Genomic DNA, 20639 nt, shown 5'->3' with positions numbered 1-20639 from the left:
TAGCCTAGCCTATGCTTAAGCAAACCTCATTAAGCAGATCATCTGATTATAAAAAAATATTTTAAATACTAGTCATAGTGTTGTAACTGCATAACTGCAGCACTTCGCTTCATGTTTGGTAGGCGTAGTAGTCCGACTCGTACCTTTTTGGAATACCGGTTCCTAGGAGAGAACGGGAGAGTAGTCCGTTGTGTCTGTCCGTCTCTGTTCATTTCAATTAATTTTCAATGAAAGCTGTCCGTTGTCCGGGCAGCGCAACCCAGTTGAACGGATTCATCACCGCAAATCAGAGGCGTTTTTTTTTTTTAAATAGCGTTTACGTTCCAAAACAACCCAACGGACAGAAATCTATCCGTTAGTATTTCTGTCCGTTTTTTGACGGATCAGTGTGGCTGGAGTTCGCTCTGTAGGTAAGTTTGAATCCTCAGTTTTGAGGTACAAATAAAGACTCACCCCCTGATTTACTAAGGCAGGCAAGCCAGGCAGATTTTATGTCTGGCCTAAATTAAAACTTTTAAATTAAAGCTTTCACTGGGCGGCAAATAGCGTGATTAAATAAGCTGTTTTTCCTTTAGTAAATCGGGTGCAAGGAGCTATTATAATAATTAGAATAAACCCATCCTTCATTTTTGTGCTTTCTGTCTGGGGGCTTTAAATCACGATGTTGCGATGTAGAGGGCTCAGTGGTCGATGACTGTCGGCCATCGGTGATGGACCCATCGGACCAACCCTAAAGTTGAGGGCAAGTGACTGATAGGCCAAATGGTAGCAACAAAACCATTTATGTCAGATTTAGTTAGATTGTGGTCCTGCCTAATTACACTGTAATAATGAAGAGAGGAAGTTGTAATCTAAAGCATTACTGATCAATATAAAATCCACAGGAGGCATTTGAGAATCAGGGAACATCTCCACTACTCCCGCAGGCCTTTGTTGTAAATATAATTTTCTTAATCAACTCGCCTGGTTAATTTGTATTCTCCACATGGATTTTGCGTTGTAAGTCTGCATCCCATATCCTCTGAAAGCTTCCCTGTGGATTTTACTGGCTGAAAAATGCCATAATGAAAATAAAGTGCCTCTGTGTTAATGCCTGTGACAATTGGTCATAAAATTGCTCCCCTGTTGAGTATCGTTTTATGTGCTCTCTTTTAAATGCTATTTTGAGAGTTGCTAGTTCATCTGTTCTTTTATAAACTGTTGTCGCTTTTCCTGTTGCTGTCTATCCTTGATATTAATATCATCTCTCTCTCTCTCTCTCTCTCTCTTTCTCTCTCTCAGTATGGACGGAGCAGACTTGTGTTTTGAGATTGTCAAGAGAGCTGATGCTGGGTTTGTCTACAGTGAAGCAGTGGCCAGGTACACACACACACACACACACACACATACACAGCAAATTCTGTTGGCCTCAGTTCAGTATCAGCCCCAATAAGGTCTGGGAATTGTGGATGAAACATTTGAAATATTAATAACACTTGAAATAAACAATGCTTTGTGGGTGCCCTAAATGATCTCCCCACTGTCTGTCTCTGCTCTCTCTCTCTCTCTCTCTCTCTCTCTCTCTCTCTCTCTCTCCACCTCTTTTTCTTTCCATCCAGCCACTACATGAGACAGATTTTGGAGGCACTTCGATACTGTCACGACAACAATGTGATTCACCGCGATGTGAAGGTGAGACTCTTGGCCCGTGTCTCAGACTAGACCGTCGAAACACACAGACCTGCTAGTCAAACCATGCAACCCTGCTGTCAAACCACATCTATGCATCTCTGGTCACAAGCACTGCAAACACACCACTTGGTGGCAAAAGAAAACCATCTATCTCGAATTTTGATAGTTTGTACACTGTAATAGCAGAGAAAGGGAACGGCAGTATAAAGCATTACTGATATTTTCAGTTGAGCATCCACATGAGGCAGTCAGAATATTCAGGAATATTTCTCTATGTGCATTTGAAAGCACTCGACCCACACACGGCCCCAGTGGATTTTAGTTATTATTGTTGTAATAAATTATTGATTCTTTTTTATTTTCTTAATTGTTTTTCAGCCTAAGTTTTGGTCCAATGTCAGGGTATTGTAGGTGTATCGATCTGATTAGTGTAATTTCTCTAACATCCACACCTGGTTTCTACATAGGCACTCACACTAAACAGTATGCATCAGTAGTAAGGGATAGTTACATCGGATCCTGTTTATTCGTAAATCTAACAACAGGCACAACTGGTTAAGTAAGAAAACTCTTCCCACTTTAGCTTATTATTAGCAATGAATATCAGTAGTTAAGTAAAAACAAAGCTGAGTAAACATAAGGGCTCCCAAATCTTTTCATTTTGAGGGCCAACAAATAGATGCAAATTACACCAACAACCTATTTGATAAGGTTTTGTCCCAAGCAAGCCCATGTGAGAAATGAAATTTTGGCAATGAAGATTTAGTATAGAATTGCGTAACTGTCTAGACTGTAGGTGGGGAGGGGCACGTTCAGTCATACTTGCACTTTGTCTCATCATGGTAATTTGTAGAAAGTGAAATAATAATGAAAGTGAAATGATAATGAAGTTTAAGTATTGCTCATATGTTGGGGGACCCCTGGGGCCCCGCTTTGGGAAGTTATTTGACACCAGACCTGACAGTGGTTCTCAAACATTTTTATATCAAGAATTGTTCCAGAAACCCCCATCTGAGAAGGTGTTGGTGGTCTGTCTGTACTGTAGGTGGGAAGATAACGGGGGAAAACATTAAACCGTTTATCAGAATAGCTATCTTTATACATTCTCTCAACATGCTGAGTTCTTGTGAATTGAGTAACAGTTACATTAACAGGTTTTCTATTTACTGGGGACCACCTGGAAACCCCCCAAGGACCACAACTATAGTGAACCCCTATGATTGGTATTAGGTTCTATTGCATGTCAGACTCCAGATTGGTTCGGTAACGGTTGTTAGTTGAGTTTACAGTCGGATTAGCGTCAACCAGTGATTACTACGGGATTAGCCATCTAACACAGGCGACAGACACGACCAGACCAGATGGAGCGATCCTGACACAGACCCCTGATCCACACACCAGCCATCCTGCTCCATTAGTTCAGGCTGACTTGGCCCATTTGGCAACCCGGTCCCCAAAGGGATCAAGAGCACCGTTTTTTGCGTGCAGCGTAAAGCTAATAGCTGTCTGTCACTTTTTTTTTTCTGTGAGTTGTAAATGGGTGTGTGATGCATGTGGGAGCGAGGGCGTTTGCACTCAGTGTTGCTGGTGTGTCAGACCCGGGTGAAATAGTTGCAAATAACTCTTAACAGTCAGGGAAATTCAGATAGTGTATGGTAAGTTGTCTGTCAGAAAGATATGCTAAATTGACTTTTAAATGATCTCCTGTGATTGTCTAAACTCGCTTATTGTTTAGTCCTGTGTAACAAACCACACCCATGAGGCACCTTATTTGACTCAGCATGGTGTGTGTCTGTCTGTGTGTGTGTGTGTGTGTGTGTGTGTGTGTGAGTGAGAGGAAGCAGAGGGCATATTGTTAGCTCTGACTCTGCGCATCTGTTTATTTTCTCCTAAGCAGTCCTACGAATTTATTTTCTTGTTATGTTCCTTTCTGCCAAAAAAGGGCAAAACGTGTTGCTTTTTTTCACCATCGTTCACCTGATACACACTCAGTCTTTTATTTAACCAGTTAGCAATTATACACTTTTTCAGTCAACATGTATTTCTTTCAGACACAATATAACATCCTCTCTGATAGAGATTATTAGTAAAAACACATATGCCACATGTTTTTGAGACCTATCAAGGTAGATAGAGTCCATGTCCCTCTGTGTGATAGGTGGCATTGTGTTGTCAGTATTTTGCTGTCAGGCAGAGAACTAGAATTTAAACAATTATTCCCATATGCACAGATGTTTACAAGATAACCCGGTAGGAATAGCTGAAACACGTAGATAAAATCCATGTTTATTTTTTGCCCCAGGTAGATCTAGAAATGTAAAATATTTAATTGTTAATACATTCCCAAATTTGATAGTCAGGTAGTCAGACCATAACAGATTCAATATAGATTGTCATTAATGTGATCATTGTTGGCCAGTAGAAAGAGGCGGGACCAGTCCTGTGCGGTGGAGGGTGGAGTTCATGAGGCAGATGCTGTTTCTGGGGGTGAAGGAGGGGTTTAGGGTGTGGTCAGGTGTCACATTGAGAGAGGGCCTTCGGAAATCCATTGTCGAGCTGTTGGACGTTGCGTCGTTAAGGAAGTGGAGTCGGTTGCCAAGCCGGTTGCCGAGCACGCGCAGGGCGGTTTTGCGCACCGATCCAGACAACAGAAAGTACATGACAGGATCCAAACAGCTGTTGAAGGCGGAGAATACCAGCATGACCTCGTTGGTCCGGTCCACCAGGCGCAAGTAATCACAAGAGAACGACTGGCTGAGCTGGGAGAGGATGTAGACGGGGCGGAAGGCGTGGTAAGGCCCGAAGCAGACGGTGAACAGGAACAGGACGAAGAAGGACTTCTTGGCGGTCCGTCCGTACCGCTGTGCGTTGGGCAGGTCCGGCTTGTCCCGGGACACCCTCAGCAGTCGGGCGGCGATCTTCCCATAGGAGACCATCAGCATGACGAAGACGACCCAGAACAGAAACACCAGCGTCCCGTTGAAGTAGGCCTTCCCCTTGGCGCTGCGCCGCTGCTTGTACTGGAAGCATTTGCCCTCTTCCTCGTTGCCCTCTGCCGTGGCGAACATGGGCACCATCGCCACCAGCGACAGCCCCCACAGCGTCCCGCACGCCACCCAGCTACACGCGCCGCCGCGCCCCCACAGCCTCCTCATCACGCCCCTCCGCGCTCCGCTTCGCCCCTTTAGCCTCACGTACCGGTCCAGGCTGATCAGCCCCAGTAACGTTATACTGATGTACATGTTCATATAAAACAGATTCCCCACCAACTTGCAGGCGAGGGATCCCAGGACCCAGCGGTTTCCGTTAACGTGGTAGAAGACCCTGAAGGGCAGACACGCTAAGAGGACCAGGTCGGCCACGGCGCAGTTGATGAGGAGCACCCGCACGGAGTTGCGGCTCGTGTGGAGGAAGAGGAAGACCCACAGGGCGAGGAGGTTACCCACCAGGCCAAAGAGGAAGAACAGAGAGTAGAGGACCGCCAGCGGCACACGGAGGGCCTCGTCGTCAAACGAACACACGGTCTGGTTCGGGAAGGGGGCGGTGGAGGAGGGGGAAGAGATGGAGATAGAGAAGTAGGAGGAAGAGGGGAGGGATGATGTGGTCGAAATGGGGAGAGGAGAAGTGAAGAGCGGAATGGAGGAGGAGTTGGAAGATGTGGGAGGGGAATGAGTAAAAGTGTAAGAGGAGGCAGAGGAGAGAGAAGTCATGGTGTCTGGGGAGTGGCGTCTTCAGGGCGATTTGAATTTTAAGCTCTGAGAAGGAGAAATACAAAAACACAAATGTTAGTTGTTAACCACATTAGAATAGTGACTGAACAAATACATTTGAAAAAACAGCCAGCATGAAATACAAGAAGGAAATGGTGTGGCTTGAATTTGAACCTGCAGTTATCAAGTGAGTGATAATGCAGAGGCAGCAGCAGGAGGGTGATATGTGGGCTGCAGTTTAAGGTCACACATAATACTGGAATGGAAATTGCAGTAATTTAGTACAGCACCCTGAAAATTTGTGCAGCACCCTGCAAAACAGGAGCTCCAACCAAAAGGTACAGAAAATGATGGGAAAATGTACAAATTGCCAAGGGATGTATTTTCCCGGTGGGGGCTGAAACCATGACCAATTGACATTTTCATGCTAATTTAACATGAAAACATGAACTCCACAGTTTGACATGCAAGACTAAGTGTGAATGTAGATGTGCACGCATGTTCTCACACACACAGACACACACACACACACACTGCTACTCACAGATGTTTGGATTAAGGCAGAACCACTCACCATCCAAATTCCTTCCGTAGGAGATTCAGCCCAGCTGTAGTTTAAATGTGTGGGAATGCACAGAGACGTGTGTGTGAGAACACAGTGACTGAGAACACAGTGACTGAGAGTGTGTTATTTTCCTCCATCAAACTGGCAGCAAGATGTTCACAAAGTAAGGCCCTCTTTTGGAAATAATAATTTGTGACCCGCCGGGTTAAACAAAATTGAAATGACATAAATTAGAAAATATGATAAAACCACAGTCCTTGTTGTTTGCAGTGAGGTAAAATTGACTCACACTTTCCATTTGCTATCTTCACCTTTTTCCTCAGAGTCTCTTTCCTGTCTAAGTGAAGCATAAATCCTCCTGAGTTCTTTCTTTTCACATCCTTTTGACAGTGTTTGCTCCTCCCAGGGTCCTTTATTATCTAGGAGCTCTCTTGTCCCGTTCTTTGCTTGGCGCTGGGTCCTTTTTCTGTATCGGTCCTTGTCTCCTCTTTTTCTTTTTTTTTCTTTTTAATCTAAAGCTTTTTCTCACCCTCTCCAGTCTCTTTCTCTCCCAGACGTGACTGTTTTGTCTGCTGTTCTTGGTTTCTTTGCCTCTCCGTCTGTCTGTCTCTCTCTCTCACTCCACAGCTGTGTGCTGCCATCAGCCAACCTCCTCTACCGCCCCCCCCCCCCCGTCTCCCCATTAGAGAGGAAGTGCATAAGTGGGCGAAAGTATCTTGACAGGAACTGAGCCCACCACGAACACATGCACACACACACACACACCCTGTTGCTGAGCTTCACCTGTCCTACGGATCTTTTCTGAGCACTCTCACCGCACTCTTCCCCTCAATCAGTTCACTTGATTCACCAAGAATGATAAATGTACAGCAATTGGTCTCGGTGACAGTGGTGAAGAAACATTTGCACACAGCACATATTGACACACACAGAATAAGGACAACAGAGCCTCACTTACCGTATAAACAGTGCAAGACATACAATGGACTGTAGACTATACATCTGTTACTTCCTCTCCAACTTTCCTCCCTCACACTTCTCTCTATCTTAATCTGTCCATCAGCAACACGTAAACTTGTAGTTAGCTTTTCTCACGTACCTCTCTGTCCAGCCCTCCTTTTTAAACAGATTTGTTTCTCAAGCTGTCAGTTTCACACCAAGTATTGCCAGGATTGTAATTTGCAGATAAGCAAACAATAGATTTTTACATTTCTTACACTAATACCGTTATTTTATTTATTTTTTGTTACTTAAAAAAAGGAGAGTCTGTTAAAAACATTCCATGTCCTAATTGGTTGCATAGGATTCAACCCCTTAAACAACCTTTTCCAGAACTGTCGAGGCAGAAGAAGATTCATGCATTTCACCAAACCACTGATGTCCCGGAAATGTTAACTGAAACTGTTATGAAGCATAGTTTTTTTTTTCTGCAGCGGCTTCATGATAAAGTTGTGGTTGTAGGCTAAATCAGTTGAGTAAGTTAGAAAGAGGTAGAGGTTGAATTGCCGTCATGAACATGATATGGGAATTTGCACCTTTGCACAGAAAGAGCAAAAGCAATGCTCTGCTCAGAAAGAAAAAAACATACTATGCTGATTGCAATTACTGTCTGTAAAAAAAAAACAGTCACTTAGCATTTACCAGTTGGTGGCTGCTTTTATCCAAAGCATCTTACAGTATCATGTTCCCAGGGGGAGTCAAACCTCTAACCCTGCAAGTGTGTGTGCGCCATGCGTAACCCACTGACCTACACAGGACTTTAAAACCACCGTTGTGCTTGTCTTTACACCCCTTTGCCTTTTCATTTCTCTGTAGCCCCACTGTGTGCTGCTGGCCTCCAAGGAGAACTCCGCTCCGGTCAAGCTGGGAGGCTTCGGAGTGGCGATACAACTGGGAGAGTCTGGCTTAGTAGCTGGAGGTACAGTAGGACAGTTTGCTCTTTGTCCCTTGTTCCTCACACCAAGAAAACATTTCAGTGTAGATATGCATGCACACAACTTCCTGCCCTTCCACCCTTTTAACTGTGTAACCATGTTACACCAGTTAGCTCCAGATACAGAGCAGCACGTCTCATTTTTCATTCACGCTCCGCTACACAATTCCCCACCAGTTTTCTGGCTACACACTCTAGAAACCGCTCTCTGCCCTCTCCCTTCAGGTCGGGTTGGCACGCCCCACTTCATGGCCCCGGAGGTGGTGAAGCGGGAGCCGTACGGCAAGCCAGTGGATGTGTGGGGATGCGGAGTCATCCTCTTCATCCTCCTCTCCGGCTGCCTGCCTTTCTACGGCACCAAGGAGCGCCTGTTTGAGGCTATTATTAAGGGGAAATACAAGGTAGTAGTTGATTTACAAAACGCCCTCAGTGTCTCTAGAAGTGTATCTGTCTGTCGTGTCTATTTGTGTCTGTCTATCGGTGTACACATACATTCATCACTAGCAGCATAGCGAGCGCGGCAACGTCAGGGAGACGACCGAAAAAAGAAAATCGGAAGCGGGGCTGCATTTCCACAGTCTGTCTAGTTTCTCTTTGTCGCGATGCTGCAATGCGCTTCAAGTACAAGGAATGCGCTCCCATGCCACGGAGAACTGAACGAAACTCACTCTCGCCTCCCCCAAGAACACACATTCTCCTCACTGCGTCACATCACCGCCCGCAGTCTCAAGTTATGTGATATGTGTACAGTTTTGGAGGCTTGAGTCATTTTGGAGTCACAGGTATTGTGACAAATGAAGTGTTATGGTATGAAGTGTTCATAATATTCTTTCGTTCATTCTAATTTGGGAATGGTAGCAGAATTTAAATTCACACAGACCTTTTGGGGTTCTACAGTATAAAGGGAATATATAAGAGAGGAAGTGAAAAGGGAATCATTAAGGAATTGGATCATTTCAAAGAGATCATTGATCGACGTTGATAAAATCTTGCAATTGGTCATTTTTCATTTGCCCAGGTTATTGTGCAAAATCCCTTTCTTGTCTTTGCCCCTCTCTCCAACCTGGCTTTGATTTGATACAGCCCTAATTAATTAGTGCCTGTTTTGAACCATTTTCACTGTTCCCTCTGTTCATAGTCGTTCCTCTTTTGATGTTGAGCGAGCACATCAGAATGATTAGCGGTTACGTAATAAATCCTCTCATTTAAAAAAATGCAACATTCAGTCGGAGGCGATGCATGAGCAGGTAGGATCAGCAGAAGGTACAGAGCTTCGAGGCTTGTTTAATTCTCTGCAAAGGTACAGCAGTTTTGTTTTCAACCAAAAGTCTGAATTTTCTGGTTGGTGCTGGATTATCATTATGTGGTTATGTAAATTGATGACCACATGCCACACTTTGAAAGTAGTAAGCTCTTAATTAGGCTTATTTTGGCTCCCTGTTTCTCTGGCATTCATGTTGCTCCAGATAGGACACCTCACTTCTATCTGCTTGGCAAAAGCAGGGCATAATTTTACAGCAGTTGATGAAAATAGATGCCCATCCCAACCCCATTCTACTGGTAGAATGCTTCAGACCTACAGGCAAACAAGCAAAAAAGTCCATCCTGAAATTTCATTAATTTTTTTGAACAGTCAACTTACCTGTTCTGTCACGCATAAAAACACGCATGCGCGCACACACACACACACACACAGAAAAGTCGATTTCATTTTCACCTACAACCTTGATTAGTCCCAACCTGGTGACCATGGCAACGGCAACCGCAGTGATCGCGGTTGTTGATTCCCTACATCCATCTGAGAGCGTCTGTGTTTGTCCTTCTGCGCCTGTGTGTGCCTGTGTGCGTGTGCGTGTGTGTGTGTGTGTGCGTTTTTGTCTAGATGAACCCCCGCCAGTGGAGCCACATCTCGGAGAGCGCCAAGGACCTGGTGAGACGCATGCTGATGCTGGATCCTGCTGAGAGAATCACTGTCTATGAGGCCCTCAACCACCCCTGGCTTAAGGCAAGAACACACACACACTACTACTACTACTACTACTACTACTACTACTACTACTACTACTACTACTACTACTACTACTACTACTACTACTACTACTACTACTACTACTACTACTACTACTAATAATAAATCCGATAAATCGTGGAATCTGATGAAAATCTTACATTAAAATCAATTCACATTATGGCCTTCCCCTTGACAATATTAATCAGTTATACTATAAATATGTAAACAAACAAACTGCATCATATCCATCATATCAGAAGTGGGCCAATATTAGATTTTTAATTTAAAAAAAAAAGAAAAAAATAGCAAACCCTTTTATTTCTCACCCTAGATTGTAGCAGCTTATTGTGCTTGCAGGCCCACTTTTGTGATCATACAAAGCATTGTGTGACATTTAGAAATTTTGTTATTTTGCTGAAGCGAACCTTGGTAGCATCACAGGTCGAGAGTCATTTTAGACCCACTGCCCTACTTTGTTACTGATGCTGACTCAAGGCCAATTGTTCTTTTAAAATACCACTTCCCCCTGCACAGAACCGCAGCGCTGCTCACACATCTATCGTATGCAACTGATGAAATGGGTGTGGGTGGGTGTAAGGGTGTGGTGCTTTTATCTGTGTGTTCTGGGTGTTTATGCCTATATGTTTGTGCTTGCAAATTTTGTTTATGCGGGTATTTACACCTTTGTGTGTGTGTGTGTGTGTGTTCTGTGTCTTTAGGAGAGGGACAGGTATGCCTACAAGATCCACCTGCCAGAAACGGTGGAGCAGCTGAGGAAGTTCAACGCCAGGAGGAAGCTGAAGGTCAGCAGCCTCATCAGTATGATTATGTGATATCACATCAGACTGGCTCATACAGTGTTTGCAAAGACATCTATGGTTTGTTTTAGTGTACTTAGATACCAGATGGGTGCAGTTTGCCTCTCAGGACGGCACAATGAGTGCCAGAAGGTTTAAACAATCACAGGAAAAATATCTGAGAGTCAATTCAGTTTACTTTTCTGTAACTGGCAACTTAACGTGACACTTTCTGAATTCTCCTGGTGTGGCAAAGCCCACCCATCTGGTACTCCACAAAGCATAAAACAAACGCTAAGATTGTACAAATACAAGTGAGGTCCACATCAATAGAAAGAGACATATAGGCGCATAAACAGCAAAGACGCAGTCAGAAAATGTCTTATGTTAAATTCATATTCAGAATCTACATATTCAGTTGAATTAGAATTCAAGGGGAGAGAAAGAAAGCGGCACCTCCTCCTCCGCACTGTGTAGCCGCATGTAATGGCCGACAGAATCGTTTCTTGCCAAGTGTTTTTCCATGCTTCTCAATAGACCTGTCATTTAAAGGCCCCACACAAATGAATACAAAAGCACATATATGCATAAGCATGCCACAGGCTATTCGTACCTTATATTCTCACACTTGGCATTCTGAACATGCCGCAGTGTACACACACACACACGCACACACCTGCACCCACAACACTATTGAGACTATTAGTGTAATAGCAGTGCAATTCCTGCTTTGTATCTTAGGGTGCAGTGCTGGCTGCCGTTTCCAGCCACAAGTTTAACTCCTACTACGGGGACCCCCCCGAGGAGCTGCCTGACTTCTCAGATGACCCCACCTCCTCAGGTAAAACCCCACAACAGACCACCTGGAGATCAAGGAGTGATCTAGACGGTTTTATGATTTTGAGATCACCCACAGTTCCAAACATTTAGCCTGGGCAGCCATGTTTCATTTTCAAGGTTTAGTTTAGTTAGGTTTAGTTTATTTGCACAGTGAGAAAACATATAAGTAATTTTAAAAGATGCAATGATAAAATAGGATGATAAATAACACAGTAAGAAGAGATGCAATTACCAGTTTGTGCAGGGGAACAAACTGGTACCAAAGGGGCTTATAAAACTATCTCACCAAGACAGAACTGGATTAGATAACAGAAGCAACATGGTGGAAAATGGTAGGAACAAAGTTATGTGTAAATTTTGTTAGTTTAGTTATTTGCCATTATTTGTGTTAGTGTATCCCATGACACACTTTGATAATCCGCCTCTCCCTCCATAAATGAAATATTAATTGGTGTTATGCCATTTCAAGACATTCTGTTTTAGGAAAAAAAAAAAGTGAAAACCTAAAGTGAAACCTAAAAACTTGCACCTCCATTTCAGAAGGAAATCTGGAAGTGCACTGTTGCATTTCTTGTCTGGTATCTATTCTAATTCTGTCTCGACGGGATCAGCTGTCCGGGTATAACCCCGCCTGATTGGTCAAAAAGGAAACAGAAGTTGCCCAATAACCACACTTCCCTGTCTCGGCCATGGACTTTCACTTCCCATGCTAATACAGGCTGTACTAGCCAATATGTATCAGCACATAAATTCTTCATACATATACAATTGAAAATGAGCAGCTTATTGCATCATTACCTAATGAAGGAATTCAATGAATGGGCTCTTTTTGCTCAATTTAATACATTGTTCCTGTATCCAGACACACTGATTTCCCCTCACATGTCCTGTTAGCTATTTTCGCTCCACTACTGAAGCTGGAAATCTATGGCAGTAGTGCAATAGTGACTGTTGACACGTTGCTGATTGGTGACTTGTGACTGTTTCAGCTGTAGTAGATGCATACAGCGTGACTTCCTCACCAGCTTAATTCAAAGATACAGCTGCTTTTGCTTACTTTCTTTCTCTGTTGCTGCTCACTCTTTTTTATTTTCCCTCTGCTTTTATTTTGTATTCCCTACTTTCTCTAATGCTTTCTCACACTCCTGCTCTTTCTGTTTATTCTCTCCCGCCTAGAGTTTTTATTTTCCTTCTGTCTTTACGTTCAGTTGACCTCTGTAGTCGTCGTAAACCTCCTCTAATTTCAGCCTCTCTTTTCTGTGGTTTTGTTTTTCTTCTGCTGCGCTGTCTCTAGGACTGCTAGCCGCTGAAAGTACGTATCCCCTCACCACCCATAGAATCTTGGTGTGCGACATCATCATGACATCATTGCCACCTTTTTTTTTTTTTTTTTTAGCGCCTCCACGCACTTGTTCGTAGAATTGGATGACGTGGGTTCTAATCTTCCAAAATGGCTCCCTATCTCTCCTCCTACTGTTCTCCCTTGTCGTCACTCCTGTTCCCCGCTTGAGAAATTGTATTTGGTTTGATGATGCTTATCAGTGTGCTGTTATTCTAAATGCTAGCTCAAGATCATATCCACATTAAGCTGTTTACATGCAACTTCATATCCCATTCACAAATAAGTCTTTATACAGAAATTAACAGAAAATTCTGAATATGATCTTGGAAGCAGAACCTATGCAGACTATAAAAAACTTAAGGTGCCTCACTATCCTTCTGACTAATAATTGCATTTCCCATCATATTCAGGGTTCTCCTATGAGGGATATGGGCTTTTCTTATCGTAAGAGGATACAGTGTTTACATGCATCAGCTCAAAAGTTAAGCTAAATAATATTGGAGCATTATGGTGCATGTAAACACACCTATAAGGTTTTTTCCAAAGTGAAATGCAGTGTAAACAGCATGTTTTCTCATTTGCTATCCTTCTTTCACATCTCTCAGAGAGTAGCTGTTTCATCAAAAAAAGTCCCAATGTTGCTTTTCATCAATTTATTCTAAATTACCTTTGAAAGAGATCTCCATTTCAACTTTTTTTTTGTCAGGGAGAGGGAAAATGTATTCTGACCGCACAACATCAAAACATGTCACACCTCTTCACCCTTTAAAGAAGCTGCTTTTCTCTGTGTGCAGACAGACAGGAACTTTGATAAGGCTACAAAGAAAATACCATTTTATATTTTACAATATGTAACTGTTTTTTAAGGGGGGGATCTGAAAATAGCTGACAGTTTTGAATTCTTTATCTTTTTTTTCCACTGCTGTTTTCCCCATTTATTTATTCTTTTTCCTGGGTGTACTGCTCCTTCAACTAACCCATCCTCCACACTCCATGTAAAGTGACTTGCTGAAGTGACTTTCTTCTAATGCTGTATGTCGTATTGATGCCATGTACCGCTGTCTCTCTGGTTTCGCTGCATGTGTGGGCGATGCAGCAGGTACTTGGGGTTTGATGGGTGTGAGAGGTTTGTGTGTGTGTGTGTGTGTGTGTGTGTGTGGTCTGTGTGTATATGTACATGTGTTTTTGTGTTTTTTCTGTGTTTTCTGTCGTGACTTCTATCTGTTGTCTTTGATTTTTATGTTATGTTATGTTTGGCATCTTAATTCGTCTGTTTTTGCCTGTTTGTGGACATGTGTAACGTTTGGTGTGTGTGTTGATTAAGTGTGTCCTGTTTAATGTTTTGCATTTTGTGTAATGGTGAATGGGACTGCTTGGTGTACTTGTGAGTGTATTATCAGTGTGTGCTTGTGTTTGAGTGTCTATTTCAGTGTATGACCTGTGTGTGTGTGTGTGCGTGTGTGTGTGTGTGTGTGTGCGCACAGGGGCAGTATCCCAGGTTTTGGACAGTCTAGAGGAGATCCACGCACTGACGGACTGCAGTGAGAAGGACATGGACTTCCTCCATAGCGTCTTCCAGGACCAGCACCTCCACACCCTGCTGGACGTGAGCAGACTTTGCCCCACACACACACACACACGCAGCAGACTCACAGTGTTAGCACCTCTTCATCTGTGATTCCAAAAAATGTCCACTAGGTGTCATGATAGCTCAAGAATCGGCAATATATACAGGTTCATTAACTCAGGGAAAATTGACTTACTGCACATGCTCTTTTTCAGCAGCTCTCTGCATGAATGTGAATGTGAATAGAAGTGTGAGTATGAAACTCACACTTCTACTCACATTCACACCCGGAAGCTGCCCAAAGCAATCACAGTCACAGTTAAACACATATTTCCGTATCAAATAAATCGTGCCTTACCAGCGAGGCTCAATTTGGTTTGTTTGTTGTTCCAGCTCTACGACAAGATCAACACCAGGTCGTCCCCCCAGATCAGAAACCCTCCCAGCGATGGAGTGCAGAGAGCCAAAGAGGTGAGGAAATCACTGCACCGCTGCTTATGTCACACTCGGGGAAGCTAAATGACGGGGCAGTTTGAGTTTAACATAGAAATACTACGCGCATTCACAACACAAATAGCAGTGCTGGTCACCAAGTAGCCGAGCCAGGAAGCATCGTTCTTCATCACAAATCCAAAGCACGGGTATTTTCCTGTTTAAATGCCTTTATCATGTGGCCTATAGTCCACAAATCTGCTTTACTCTCCTCTGTGTATATTTCATAATCTTTGCAAGAGGGTATTTTCTAATCCTTCTAATCCAAAAATCAGGTCTGACTGAACATTATTTACACAAAATGAACATTATTTACACGAAAACCCTGCAACGAACAGATTGAGAAAGTGTGTGGTGATATATAATGCTTTGACTTTTTGATAAATCCTGACATTACTGGGTTCTGTGATGGCAATTCTTGAGGTTCTCACCGCCCTTCCTTCTTCTCCTCCTTCCTTTTGTCCTGTTTTTTCCTCATTAGGTACTGGAGACCATCTCATGTTACCCAGAGAACATGGAGGCCAAGGAGCTCAGGAGGATCCTCACACAGCCACACTTCATGGTGGGACATTACAGAACGCACACACAAGTGCACCCACACACTTCCTCATTTCTGCTACCAGGTCATGTAAGCACGTAGGGCACGTAACTCATTTGTATATGAGATTACAACTTGTTGTGTCAGAAGCGAGGTTCTTTTGTCACTCCTTCGGCCGCAAAGCTGCTTAGCACCTCAGCTGTGCGAGCCGTGGGATAGGGATAGACGCCGGTAGAGGGAAAAGAAAAAGGGAACGGAGGAATCAGGTCAGTAAGAAGGACCGGAGAGAAGATGTGTTGAGGGAGGGGCTGCAGCCCGGCGACATTGTGGATATACCACGCTGCAACTAGAAGACACTTTTACCACGGCCTTCAACACCACCATCTTCATCAGATGAGGCTAGTGGCTGAAACAGAGCTGACAGTAAAAGGACAGCTGGGGAGGATATTGCTGAGGCGGTCGGAAACTGACAACTTGGGCAAAGGAAATCGGAGGTGGATTTCCTGTAAAGGTAGACCATTTTTGGAGGCTGTAATTGCCCTACTTGGATGATTTTAGTTTGTTTTCTGGCTGCAACTTTTGTCTCAGTAAGGGATATTTTGATGCAGTGATATAGTAGCCACAGGGAAATGTAGCAAAATAAGACTTACTTTTCACCTTGCATGGTATTTGTTTTGTAGATTTAGTCCTTTTTTAGTCCTGTCACTTACTTGTAACCCCACATAGCAGGGAATGCTAAATGTGAAAATTGAGTGAAATTGTCGTTTTATTTGAATATTATATTTCAATTACAAGCACAAAAGGCAAAGGTTGTGTTCCCTCTCTGCTGGCTGTGTGTTTGACACTGAGCTGTCAGGCCTTCGTTTCGCTTCGATCCGATTAGCCCTGCTTGCTCTCTGACCTGATTGGCTGGGTGTTTGAGCCTGCTAGAGACACCTCACCGTGTTCGACTGTTAAATGAGTGTGCGGGGCCTCGCCATGGCAACACATGGAGAGAAACATGTTTCACGGCCGAACGTTTCTTACTTTGCCGCCTCTTATACACGGGGGGCAGTGGTCCAAGGACACACTTTACGCCTGTTCCTAGTTATTTCTAAACCGGTATTAAAACAGACCCAATTCAAGCAGCACACTGCTCTGCGTACAGTCATGATGTGGGTCTCAGAGTAGAACACTTGTAAGAATTAGTGCTGCAACAATTAATCGATTAATCGATTAGTTGTCAACTATTAAATTAATCGCCAACTATTTTGATAATCGATTAATCGGTTTGAGTAATTTTTTAAGAAAAATAAGTGAAAATTCTCTGATTCCAGCTTCTTAAATGTGAATATTTTCTGATTTCTTTACTCCTCTATGACAGTAAACTGAATATCTTTGGGTTGTGGACAAAACAAGACATTTGAGGACGTCATCTTGGGCTTTGGGAAACACTGATCGACATTTTTCACCATTTTCTGACATTTTATAGACCAAACAACTAATCGATTAATCGAGAAAATAATCAACAGATTAATCGACAACGAAAATAATCGTTAGTTGCTGCCCTAGTAAGAATGCAATGTTGTTTCTAAGTATACATAGCTTTATCATGCCGTTGTCTCTGCTCAGACTTGATACTGCCGCGCTGATAAACACCATAAACCAAAAGCCTTCAGTGCCAGCTGTTCCAAGTCCTTGTGACTGTCATGCATGATCAGTAAACACCTTTTTGCTCAGATCGTTCTGTAGGTGAGCAGATGTGATCTTTTGGCAAAAGCACCTCAACGGCAGTTGGGAAAAGTGTTTGTAAAAACACGCTGTGTGTCAGTGACACAATCACTGGTGGCACAAAGAGGATTAGTGTAAGCCATGCTCTCTTTGCTGCGTCGTGGCTGTCCACACACACACACACACACACACACACACACACACACACACACACACACACACACAAACGGTGTACTCAAGCACATGTACCTTGCTATTGGCTGGGACTTTCTTTTGCTGCACACTCATAGTCATAATTTTAAAATTGCAAAAGCAAAACAAACAAACAACACCCAAAGTAGATTAAGTCCTTTGTGTCCTTCTGTATTATTTTTGCTTTATTGAACATTTATTCAACAAGGTCCCGCCACTGAGATTAAAAATCTTGTTTTTCAAGTGAGACCTTGCCAAGAAAGCTGCATCATTTCTTTAACCTTTATTTATCCAGGGAACAACCACCGTCTTCTACTATTGGCCTCTCAGTAGTTCCACTAGAGTTTACATGCCTTGCTCAAGGGCACTTTGACAGTAGTTATTGAGGGACTGGAGAGTGTTTTTCCCCTTCCAGTTTTTCCAAGCCAGGTTGGGATTCAAACCAGGAGAGTTTCCAGCCACAGGTCTACTTGTCTATCCTCTAGGCTACTGCCACCCCCAAGCAATGGACATGAAGCGTTGTTGTCAGGGTTAGGGGTTTGTTTCCCACCCAGGCAAAAACTATACACTACCAGTCAAAAGTTTGGACACATGCATTTTTCTTTCTTTATTTTTTTTTATTAGTTTTCACATTTTAGAATAATAGTAAAGCCATCAAAACTATGAAATAACACAAATGGGATTATGCAGTGATCAGCAAATTAAAACTATCTTATATTTTAGATTCTTTAAAGTAGCCACCCTTGATGGAAAGGCAAAGGCTTTGGAAAGAAATTCATACATAGGCATCAACTTCACTATATATATTTGTGTAAGAAACAAATTTCAAGCATTTAAGCATAAGCCTTTAGATAAAAATGGCTTTAAGATAATGAAAAACATAGAACATTCAATCAGGTGTGTCCAAACTTTTCACTGGCAGTGTACACCCTTATTATACTGTGTACTTTGGATCCAGGGGTCCACTGAATGACATGTAAAAATGTACCATCCGTGTCTGTCTCTCTCCCCGTGCCCCAGGCCCTGCTGCAGACCCACGATGTGGTCGCCCACGAGGTGTACAGCGACGAGGCGCTGAGGGTGACCCCCCCGCCCACCTCGCCCTACCTGAACGGAGACTCCCCGGAGAGCACCAACGGAGACATGGACCTGGAGAACGTCACCAGGGTCCGCCTGGTCCAGTTCCAGAAGAACACCGACGAGCCCATGGTGGGGAAACACACACAGAAAGAGAAACCTACACACCTACACGAACTTTCAGATGCAGACGTTTTTCTGCAGTGCCATTATTAGTTATTTATTTATATATTGGAGTAAATTATATTCGTAGTATCTAATTTAGCACTTGTGTCAGTATATAATGTGTTCTGTCTTTTGTAAAGATCCGTTATCAGTTTTCCCTCTGACCCTCTGTCCGTGTCTCCTATAGGGCATCACTCTGAAAATGAATGACCTCAACCACTGTATCGTGGCCCGCATCATGCATGGTGGAATGATCCATCGGCAAGGTAAACATGCAGATAACACACTTGTGCAAGTTTGAGTATGACATTGGCTGTTTATGCAAAATAAAAGATCAATATATCATGTATACTTTTCTCACCCCTAAATGGACACGTGTTAAGCGACAGACCCGTTTGGGGAGATTTTCTCTTCAGGTATGATTGACAATAGAGTTTATACTGTAGGTGGCGAGATAACAGTTTGACTAGAATAGACAATTTAATCATTCTTGTATTCTATTCTCTCATTGGGCTGACTTTTAATAAATGAAATGACAATAAACTGTAACTATTCTTTTCATTACTTGGGGTCCCCCCGGAGCCCTCTCAAGGACCCCCTGGCCTCCGCTTTGCAAACCACTGATGTTTCAATCCCCAGGAGCCTCATTTCAAGCCTTTATTATTTCATTATTTGCCCTCTTCAGGGACCCTGCATGTAGGAGATGAGATCCGAGAGATTAACGGCATCAGTGTGGCCAATCAGACGGTAGAACAGCTCCAGAAGATGCTGGTACGTCATCCAATCAGGCTTTCTTTCCCCTCTCTCTTCTCTTTCATGCTGTCCAGTCGGCTTCTCTGCTTCCTTTAGCCAATAGTTTTCCTTCCTATCTGTCCGATCCAATCAGTATCTTTCTTGGCACGTTTTCCCGCCCTATGCAGTATAGAATATAGAAAGTTTACACTGTACTGTATTTATTCCAGAGCATGTTGGTATGTGGATTAATGTAGTATAATATTGCTTTATTGATCCTACAGAGGGAAATTCCTTTATGCCTGAAATACCAAAGTGATTCAATACACATAATAAAACAGAAACTGCTCTCATAGACACAACAAAACACATAGAGACTTTTCACTTTTCACTCAGTTAATTTCTTTGTTCCCTTCCTGTAATTCATAGTTAGTTGCTGTCATTGGACTCCATTCCTAATGTGCATTTTTCTGTCCCCACAGAGGGAAATGAGGGGTAGCATCACCTTTAAGATTGTACCCAGTTACCGGTCCCAGTCCATGTCTTGTGAGGTAAGGGATCACACACACACACACGCACGCACGCGCTTGCTTGTTGGATGTTTGCAAGCGCTACATGGAAAAAACTGTTGTTCACCTGTTCATTATGCGTGTTTTGTGTAATCTGTGTGTGTTTTCTGTTGCAGAAAGAGTCACCAGACTTGTCCCGACAGTCGCCTGCAAACGGTCATGCTAGCGTCACCAGCTCCATCCTGGTATGTGTCTCTCTCTCTCTCTCTCTCTCTCTCTCTCTCTCTCTCTCTCTCTCTCTCTCTCTCTCTCTCTCTCTCTCTCTCTCTCTCTCTCTCTCTCTCTCTCTCTCTCTCTCTCTCCACACACACAAATAATGTTATACGGCTATATTTCAAATTTTTCAAAGTTTTTGGGGTGTCCTGGTGTCCCAGTTGGCTAAGGCTCGTATCAGGAAATTGCAATGTTTTGGGTTTGAATCGGAATCTTTTAACATATCATTCCCCTCTTTTCTGTCTTTCTTGACTGGCAACTATCAAAATAATCTTTACAATTTTTAGCCAACTGTGCCCTATTGACAGTATTTATAGTACTATTCATTCCTGTGCACAGACTCTGGGAAATAAACAAGTAAACTAAAACTTTGTTGTGTCTTCCGATCTAGGATCTGCCATCGACTATTCAGCCCAAAGGCCGCCAGGTGAGACTCCCCCCCTCCTTACACCACTCCTCCACTCCTCCAGTCAGATCGCTTGTTCCTCCCCTCGCCTTACACACCGCTTCTGATA

General features: G+C 43.3%; 2 protein-coding genes across 9 annotated transcripts in view; one reads left to right on the top strand and one right to left on the bottom strand.

Moving 5' to 3' along the window:
* Positions 1–1282: 1282 nt before the first annotated feature.
* The window catches only part of LOC139664672 (peripheral plasma membrane protein CASK), a 28003-nt gene continuing 8646 nt past the window's right edge, over positions 1283–20639 (top strand). For 2 of the 7 annotated variants that reach the window (XM_071543591.1, XM_071543590.1), the window contains exons 1-17: positions 1283–1359; positions 1599–1671; positions 7762–7864; positions 8105–8280; positions 9762–9884; positions 10610–10693; positions 11429–11528; positions 12822–12839; positions 14354–14475; positions 14830–14907; positions 15410–15490; positions 18389–18577; positions 18798–18876; positions 19296–19381; positions 19825–19893; positions 20028–20096; positions 20516–20551. In XM_071543591.1, coding sequence (XP_071399692.1) covers positions 1283–1359; positions 1599–1671; positions 7762–7864; positions 8105–8280; positions 9762–9884; positions 10610–10693; positions 11429–11528; positions 12822–12839; positions 14354–14475; positions 14830–14907; positions 15410–15490; positions 18389–18577; positions 18798–18876; positions 19296–19381; positions 19825–19893; positions 20028–20096; positions 20516–20551 — 1563 coding nt within the window. Of the gene's footprint in view, positions 1360–1598; positions 1672–7761; positions 7865–8104; positions 8284–9761; positions 9885–10609; positions 10694–11428; positions 11529–12821; positions 12840–14353; positions 14476–14829; positions 14908–15409; positions 15491–18388; positions 18578–18797; positions 18877–19295; positions 19382–19824; positions 19894–20027; positions 20097–20515; positions 20552–20639 lie in introns of all 7 variants that reach the window. The other 5 variants (XM_071543586.1, XM_071543589.1, XM_071543593.1 and 2 more) reach the window with 5 other exon arrangements.
* LOC139664673 (probable G-protein coupled receptor 34) lies at positions 3653–6558 on the bottom strand. 2 transcript variants are annotated; one of them, XM_071543594.1, is made up of 2 exons: positions 5956–6558; positions 3653–5426 (listed from the first exon to the last, which is right to left on the bottom strand). In XM_071543594.1, exon 2 carries the CDS (start codon positions 5379–5381, stop codon positions 4077–4079), a length of 1305 nt encoding a protein of 434 aa, XP_071399695.1. In that variant the 5' UTR covers positions 5382–5426; positions 5956–6558; the 3' UTR covers positions 3653–4076. The 2 variants fall into 2 exon arrangements, with proteins under 2 accessions (XP_071399695.1, XP_071399696.1); XM_071543595.1 differs by having other exon boundaries at positions 6236–6558.

The sequence above is a fragment of the Centroberyx affinis genome, unplaced genomic scaffold, assembly GCF_046629955.1.
Source record: "Centroberyx affinis isolate AG114_WGS23_722 - 3 ecotype Tasmania unplaced genomic scaffold, CSIRO-AGI_Caff_v1 ptg004353l_1, whole genome shotgun sequence".
In the NCBI taxonomy this organism is placed as follows: domain Eukaryota; kingdom Metazoa; phylum Chordata; class Actinopteri; order Beryciformes; family Berycidae; genus Centroberyx; species Centroberyx affinis.
This window is presented reverse-complemented; position numbering and strand designations above follow the sequence as displayed.

Bases quoted from the DNA above. Each gene is read 5' to 3' on its own strand.
- LOC139664673 (XM_071543594.1), bottom strand. From the start codon at position 5,381: ATGACTTCTCTCTCCTCTGCCTCCTCTTACACTTTTACTCATTCCCCT.